The 8,654-nt window shown below is 50.2% G+C and overlaps 1 protein-coding gene across 1 annotated transcript; it reads right to left on the minus strand.

The window, feature by feature from the left end:
* Window positions 1-2,986: 2,986 nt before the first annotated feature.
* Window positions 2,987-4,809, minus strand: junbb (JunB proto-oncogene, AP-1 transcription factor subunit b). Its single transcript, XM_084488922.1, has one exon. The coding sequence runs from the start codon at window positions 4,629-4,631 to the stop codon at window positions 3,483-3,485; it is 1,149 nt and encodes a 382-aa protein (XP_084345048.1). The 5' UTR covers window positions 4,632-4,809; the 3' UTR covers window positions 2,987-3,482.
* Window positions 4,810-8,654: the final 3,845 nt, after the last annotated feature.

An 8,654-nucleotide genomic window follows, 5' to 3' on the forward strand; every position in this document is an offset into this window, starting at 1 on the left:
GTAAAGATAAGGGAGTGTGCAAGGGGGAGAGATGAAGAGAGAGAGAGAGCAGGGAGTGTGCGAGGGGGAGGGATGGGGAGAGAGAGAGAGAGAGAGAGGGCCATTTAGAGGAAACTCTAAACCCACTCAGATCTGTTCGTACGTCAGTGTGAACATCACAGATGTTCCCACCAACACACAGGTGGGCTGGAGGCCGTAGTGCTGGCTCCAAATGGTGTGTGTGTGTGTGTGTGTGTGTGTGTGTGTGTGTGTGTGTGTGTGTGTGTGTGTGTGTGTGTGTGTGTGTGTGTGTGTGTGTGTGTGTGTGCACTTAACTGTTCTTATAAAGTTAAGCAGTAACACTTATGGTGTGTATTTACTTTACTTTGCGTTAACATGTAAGTAGTAGAAAGTTGTGTGTGTGTGTGTGTGTGTGTGTGTGTGTGTGTGTGTGTGTGTGTGTGTGTGTGTGTGTGTGTGTGTGCGGTGTGTGTGTTTGTGTGTGTTCGTGCATGTTCGTGTGTGCGCCTTAGCTTGCGTACATGGCGGTAGTATAGTGTATGAAAGTGCTTGTCAACCGTGTATTATCGTAACATGTGTGACTCATTAAGACAACCTCAAACCAGACATCCTAAACGCAGTTTAGCATGAGAAACACTATCGGTCAATCCAAACACAATATAGTATTACTAAACCCATGTTACATAATTATAACTGTAGAAGGTCAATTAGAATCTTCTAGAATTCAATTCAAATTCTGTTTTATTTGTAAAGCCCTAATCACAGGTACAATCTCAAAAGGCTTAAAAGGCTGTGTATGTAGCCCCCAGAGGGCAAGACTAAACTCCCTTAATTATCAGGAAATAAATAGAATCTTGTTTAGTCAGCGTTGGTGTTAATACTTTGAGTTACTTTACTTGTATAAATGTATACCTGGACTCGGAAACTCTTGATGTTTCCTCAGAAAAACAGTGTTTTTCTCGTGAAGTCCCAGATACACGGAGAGGCGTGGGGGGGCGGGTTCAGTTTCCACGCAGAGATGCTGAGACGTGTGATGTGGGGTGTTATGATGGAACGGGGGGCCTACGGACAGAGCGTCGAGTGCGTCAGTCACAACAAACCGCGCGTCGCTGCTCGTTAATAAAGGGCAATCAGGCGCCTGTTGCACGTTTAGTAACTTATCCCGGAACCAGGAGGGACTTTGTTCTAATGTCGGGTCGTTGGGTTCTCTACTTTTCTGCATATCAGTTGTTGAGCAGCTCTGGTCACGAATGAAAATAGTTGTGTTGTTGTTGTTGTCGAACAACAAGTGGTGCATATGTGTAGGCTGACGTGTGGGCAGACGTGTAGCCCAGAAGGCGCTTGTTCTTGGCATCTCCCCGTACACACGCGCGCGCGCGCACACACTCCCATACCCGTCGCCCACGCGAGCCTCCCGCGCTGCCAAGCGACAGAGTGGCAGCTCGAGACGCCCCCGCGCTGTCGATCCCCCCTCACGTGCGCGGGGTGAATCGCTGTGACACTTCAAAGCTGCCGCCGCATCTGACGAGCGGATTGCGGTGACAGGTTCGATTCCCGAGCGTGAAGGAACAAACGGACCCTATAAATGTAATAAACATTACGGTGATGTGTTTAGCCCCATTTATAGTCTATTTTATGATAAACATACTTTCATGTGTAATACACCTGGTTCTGTTTAGCCTTGTTTATAATAAACATACTTAAATCTATTTTATAATAAACATACTTTAGTCTATTTCATAATAAACATATTTTAGTTTAATGTGTAATACACCTGGTTCTGTTTAGCCTTGTTTATAATAAACATACTTAAATCTATTTTATAATAAACATACTTTAGTCTATTTCATAATAAACATATTTTAGTTTAATGTGTAATAAACACACAAGCCTGTTGCTTGTGTCTTGAGCCTAAACAAACATACACGTATGTTTAGCACAATTTATAATAAACATATGACACATATGCTCATAGCTATAAACATAAGACCTTCTCTCGTGTGGAGCTTGTTTTAATAGTAAAGGCCCTTAACATACACTTACGTTTAGCGCACTTTATAGTAAACTAAATAAACATACAGATGTATTTAGGCTAAACATACGGGGCATGTTTATTATAAATTAGGCTAAACACAGAAGCGTTTATTATAAATTAGACTAAATTAGATTACTACATACGTTTATTATATGGTCTACTTTATTGGTCTATAACACACAAAGATACTTGTTTCGCTTCAATTTATACCCAACACATTGTAGCTATGTGTTTATATTTTATATATATTTTTATTATTTTTATAGGCAGGCTATTGGACTATTACTATAATCACCCCTTTCATTTATGTTGATTGTAATTAAGGATCTCCAACTAATACTCCAAGTTAAAAATTGAGTCAGAATACGCCATTAAATGATATATCGAACTTCTATTTATAGACCAAATGACCACTTTACTACTACGCTTTGTCAGCAATGTGCTTTTTCCATCGTCACTGTGCGACGGGTCAAACATTGATCTTCTATCTAGGAGGCTGACAGTGTTGCCATATTGGGCGGGAAATCTGGCCCAATCTGGCAAAACTGGAGGCTGACCTCCGCTGGAAACAGACTGTGCGTGATTATCTGCATCGTGAGGGTTTCCAACAAATCACACCAATGACGCGTTTCCCCACGCCTAGCCCGGAAACCTCCGTGCGTAGAGCACGTAGCGCGAGCACGTAGGCAAAGCACTTCCCGTCGACGCAACGAAGGTTTCCATATAAGGGCAGTCACCGGTGAACGCTTGACGTGTGACGTCAAGTGTTGTGGGAGCTATTCATAACATTCGTAATAACTTTTTATGGGCTCTTAAATATAAAAAATGGACTCTGGCTTCTTTTGGCCCCCTGTGTGGTAGTGACGTGAAGTTTATGACGTTATATATATATGACGTAATCAGATGTCATAGGCCCCCCGTTTAAAAAAGACAACAGCACGAAAACCAACGATAGTTTTTGAAAACACTTTTTTACTTTTAAATACACGGCACAAATAAAAATAAAAGGACATTGTAAACATTGGACATGGTTGACGGTTGGTCCGGGATCAACCCGGACGCGCGTAACAATAACTTATTATACACTTTGAATAATAGTATATGCAGCGATGCAGCATGACAATATCGGTTGTAGAAAATACAAAGAAATACAATAATAATCATTCCCGGTCCACACCGACCGGGACCCGGACGAGCAGGTCCCGGTGTGTCAGGTCCCATTCTCACGGTCCCCGTTAGCGGCGTCCAGCACCGCGGCGGGGGTCCCGTATCAGGCAGTCTCTCGCCCCCTCAATAGTCTACTGAGCCGTCTCACAACAAGCCCCTTCTGTCGTCAGTGCGAACAACGTGCACGCGCCGCCGGTATTCCAGTGCCGGTGGCGTGCACGCGCAGAACCTTACTCCAGTGTCATCAGAACCCCCCCTCGGGTCGGGTCAGCGTCTCTCCCTAGAACGCCTCCATCTTGCTGGCCAGCATGAGCTGACAGCCGCTGCTCACGTGCGTCAGCACCTTCCGCTTGAGCTGCGCCACCTGCTCGCGCAGCACCGACGCGGTGCTCGAGAGGCCCGCGTTGTCGTTCTTCAGCACCTTCACCTTCTCCTCCAGCCGCGCGATGCGCTCCAGCTTGCGTCGCCGGCACTTGGTGGCCGCCTGGCGGTTCCGCAGCCGCTTGCGCTCGGCCTTGATCTTCTCCTGGTTCTCCATGTCGATGGGCGACATGGGCGGCGACCCCCCGCCGTCGCTGCTGCTCAGCAGGTCGGGCACCGTCTGCGGCTCCTCCTTGAACGCGACGAGTCGCGGCGGCGCAAGGAGTGCGCCGCCGGAGAGCGCGTGCTGTTGCGGGAAGGCCGGGTGCGTGTGGGTGGCGTGCTGCTGCTGGTGGTGCGCGTGGTGGTGGTGGTTTTGCGCGTGGCCGTGCGGCAGGTAGCTGATGGTGGTGGTGGGGTAGCTGGCGGCGGAGGAGAGGGCGGTGCTGCCGGGGGGGCAGTAGGCGTTCAGGGTGGTGTAGATGGCGGGCTCGGGCTGCTGCTGTAGTGACGCGCCGAACGCGCTAGGGGGCAGCGGGGGCGCGCAGGAAGACGTCACGCCACCGCCCGCGGCCCCGAGGGACACGTTGGGCGGGGGCATCTGGTTCATCTTGTGCAGGTCATCCAGCGCCTTCACGAAGCCCTCCGCGAAGCCCTCCTGCTCGTCCGTGATGCCCCGGTTGTAGAAGTACTGCCCCGGGGTGGGCGTGGTCAGGACCCCGCTCCCGCCCTGGATGATCAGCCGCTCGAGCTCCGGCGCCGCCAGCTTCAGCGAGCACGAGACGTCCTGCTGGGCCGCCTGGTAGAGCTCCGCGTCCGCACGCAGGGCCTTCAGGTGGCGGTAGGGCTCCGCGAGGTGGTTGAGGTTCAAGCTCGTGCTCGGCTTCAGCAGCTTGTAGTCGGGCATGGCGCTGTCCGCGTGCCCGTAGCCCGACAGGAAAGTTTCGTCGTGGTAAAACGTCTGCTCCATCTTTGTAGACATAAAGTCGTGTTGCGTGAGGCTCGCCGGCGGGTTACGGAGCAGTCTCTGGGGGTTTGAACGCAGTGTCAGTTGCGGGAGAGTGACCATCAACGGGTCTCTTCCGTCGGTAATAAATAAACCCCAAGTTCAGAAAACCAGATTCACTCTGAGGGAAAAGCAGCGTCGTTCCACAAGTTGCGAAATGTTGTCCACACGTTAGAGCTCTTCTGGTGAGTGAACTTAAAGCGGTGTTTCTTGTGTTCTGCTGCGGAGCTGTGTTGCTTTTTAATGTGGCTCATGCTGTCAGACGAACCTGTATATATACACACACCGCGCTGGAGAGCACAGGCGCGCCTCTGATTGGACGCCGGGCTCCGTGGCCACGCCCCGACAACGTGACGCGAGTGCCGGGAAACATGCTGTAAACAAGAGCGATGGCTTTAAGACAACCTCTCGTTAAAAACAAGTCCCTACCACGACATAAAGCTCTTATTAACAACAGGGTCTTAATAACGACTTGATGGTCTTAATAAAGACATCAAGCTCATATTAACGACAAAGTTCTCAATAACGACATAAAGGTCTTAATAACGACATACAGGTCTTATTAACGACATAAAGTTCTCAATAAAGGTCTTAATAACGACAAAGGTCTTCATGTAAGGTTCGTGTCATGGTGTGTGTTCTCCTCAACATGTTTTACATGGAGACAGTTTGGAAAAGTGACAGTTGTTGTAACATCATGTTAACTTGTATCCAACTGTCGAATTAATTAATAGGAAATGTAGCCTACTTATTATTTATGGTGCATTGTCTGATCTCCCTGACGCGGTCGACAACGTGATTTAATGATGTGTTTTGTTTTGTGTTTTGGGATTGTGTCTTAATAACAATTAACATTGTTTATAACATAAACGCATAATAAATATGTCGGGACTGGGGCGTCGCAGCTGTCGTTTGACGGTTAACGCATCGCAGCCCGAGTTCGAATGGATCGCATCCCGCGTCTGTTATTGAAAAACCGGCACAGGAAGTGTTAACGCCTTATATGGGCCGTCGACGTACGAGTTCCTCCGAGGAGCGGGAAGCCCATCCCACCTCGGCCTCGCGCCAGCATTCCTGCCCGTCCAGAGCCACGTGCTGCGCCGGGACTTTATGTTTAAGGGCGGACCCGATAAGTGGGCTAACTTTACTTTTTGCTAACACTTAAAAAGAAGAAATAATTAATAACTACAGAGACTGGATGTATAGACCACAGTTGTCAAGTATGGGCTTATTAAAAAATATATCAGAGCATAGAGCATTTATAAATCAAATGTAATGTCTTTGTTTATAATCGGCCAGTAGTGACCTTATGAACAGTGATGTGTCACGAATCACCGTTTGTGTGTGTGTGTGTGTGTGTGTGTGTGTGTGTGTGTGTGTGTGTGTGTGTGTGTGTGTGTGTGTGTGTGTGTGTGTGTGTGTGTGTGTGTGTGTGTGTGTGTTATAATCTGCTGTCTCATGCTCATGGTGGCAGAGTGCTGTATAATGTACTGGTAGGTTGTAAAGTTAGTGAGTCCTTTTTGGTCTCAGAGAATTGTGCGCTGTACTGTCACACAACGCCTCTATACAACACCTGTCTGGGCCAGGGAGAATCCCCTGTCTCCTGTTTCTCACACACACACACACACACACACACACATGCACAGAGTACACACACACACACACACACACACATACACACATACACAAACTCACACACACACACACACCTAGGCTGATAAGCTGAAACACAAATAGGAATCCTGTGTGCAAACTCCTATTTAAGTACAGGTTTCTCTCAGTTTGAAGTACTTCCCACTCTGTCCACAGTCTCCTAATGACCCAGTACACCGCAGGGCCGGGGTCAGGCTGATGAATAACTTAATACTGACCAGTAAACAGGCAGCACAGCAGCCTGTCCCAGTATGACTACCAGTATTCACCTTTCAAGTCTGTACAGTCTGCGAGAGAGAGAGAGAGAGAGAGAGAGAGAGAGAGAGAGAGAGACCCTTGGCAACCCTTCCACTGGGACTGATAACATGTTTTGTTATTAACTCTGCGCAGCAGATTTATGTTCATATCTCACGGAGGTCGTAAAGATGTACGTCTGTCAGCAGAGCAGTCACCGCGTCCTGAGAAGCAGCAGAATGCGCGTTTACAAGCGGCCTGAACAGACTTGTGGAGTTGGCCCCGGTTCACCTCAGCTCCTCCACAACTCTGCCCGCAAACCAGTATGGAAACCTGCAGCAAAACCAGTATGGAAACCTGCAGCGAGCCCAGGCTGAGGAATCAGCAGAAAGACCAGCTTGGAAACCAACTGAGAAACCAGTATTCTGTATATACCAGCAGAGAAACCAGTATCTAAACCAGCTAGGACGCCAGCTGGGAGCCAGCTGAGGTACAGGTCTACCCCCTGATCACCAGGTCACTGGTATTTCCCTGGAATTCACAACAACAACAACAACAGCAGCCGCTCCGACTCTTTTGGCGCTTGTCGCCGGTAACCATGACAACCACCATGGGACAAACAGAAGGAAACTGCAGTTCCTGGCTCTGTGTTGTGCTTCCACCGCTCTGCCACCACTTTTTTTCTGTTCTTTCTTTTTGTGTGTTTTGTTTCCGAGCCATCCTGTTGTCGGTCGCAGCTGCAAGGAGTGAGTTAGACCGCAGTCCGCAGGGCCAGGCATGCTCCCTCCTCCAGGCCTCCCTGCTCCCTCCAGGCCTCCTCCCTGCTCCCTCCAGGCCTCCTCCCTGCTCCCTCCAGGTCTCCTCCCTCCTCCAGGTCTCCTCCCTGCTCCCTCCAGGCCTCCTCCCTGCTCCCTCCAGGCCTCCTCCCTGCTCCCTCCAGGTCTCCTCCCTGCTCCCTCCTCCAGGCCTCCTCCCTGCTCCCTCCAGGCCTCCTCCCTGCTCCCTCCAGGCCTCCCTGCTCCCTCCAGGTCTCCTCCCTGCTCCCTCCAGGCCTCCTCCCTCCTCCAGGCCTCCTCCCTGCTCCCTCCAGGCCTCCTCCCTGCTCCCTCCAGGCCTCCTCTCTGCTCCAGGTCTCCTCCCTGCTCCCTCCAGGTCTCCTCCCTGCTCCCTCCAGGTCTCCTCCCTGCTCCCTCCCTCCCTGCTCCCTCCCTCTCTGCTCTGGCCCTCCTGACCACTGACCCACTGGGACAGGGTCCCGGGTCCAGACTGGTTTGGATCGGAGGGTTTATCGGAACCCTGGTGGCCATCTTCCCAAATGAACAAAGAAAAGCCTTCCTGGTACAACAGCTAATAGAGGCAGGAGACGGAAGTGCACGCAGAGTAAAGTGCTTTGTTTATCACTAATCACACACACACACACACACACACACGCACACACGCACACACAGACACACAGACACACACACACACACACACACACACACACACACAGTGCTGCTGTAAAACTGTTCCAGGTTTTTCAAAGCTTCACTACTAAGAACTTTATTTAATCAATTATCAGTGATCAGTAATCAATAACATACATCTCCAATAGAGATGGATTTGTTTTATAGTTTTATTATTTTTTTCTTAACTTGTTGTGTATGAATGCCCCTCTTAGACGGGTGGTGGTGTTCAGCTTCAGGGTGGTGCAGGGTGGTGTAGGGTAGTGTGGGTGTGGTGTAGGGTGGTGTAGTGTGGGCGTGGTGTAGGGTGGTGTAGGGTAGTGTGGGTGTGGTGTAGGGTGGTGTAGTGTGGGCGTGGTGTAGGGTAGTGTGGGTGTGGTGTAGGGTGGTGTAGGGTAGTGTGGGGGTGGTGTAGTGTGGGTGTGGTGTAGGGTGGTGTAGGGTAGTGTGGGGGTGGTGTAGTGTGGGTGTGGTGTAGGGTGGTGTAGGGTAGTGTGGGGGTGGTGTAGGGTAGTGTGGGGGTGGTGTAGGGTAGTGTGGGTGTGGTGTAGGGTGGTGTAGGGTAGTGTGGGTGTGGTGTAGGGTGGTGTAGGGTAGTGTGGGTGTGGTGTAGGGTGGTGTAGTGTGGGCGTGGTGTTCAGCTCTAGCAGGGTGGTGTAGGGTAGTGTGGGCGTGGTGCAGGGTGGTGTAGGGTAGTGTGAGCGTGGTGTATGGTGGTGCAGGGTGGTGTAGGGTAGTGTGGGCGTGGAGTAGG

The sequence above is a fragment of the Micromesistius poutassou genome, assembly GCF_964030765.1.
Source record: "Micromesistius poutassou genome assembly, chromosome: 1".
Taxonomy (NCBI): domain Eukaryota; kingdom Metazoa; phylum Chordata; class Actinopteri; order Gadiformes; family Gadidae; genus Micromesistius; species Micromesistius poutassou.

Bases quoted from the DNA above. Each gene is read 5' to 3' on its own strand.
- junbb (XM_084488922.1), bottom strand. From the start codon at position 4,631: ATGGTCACTCTCCCGCAACTGACACTGCGTTCAAACCCCCAGAGACTG.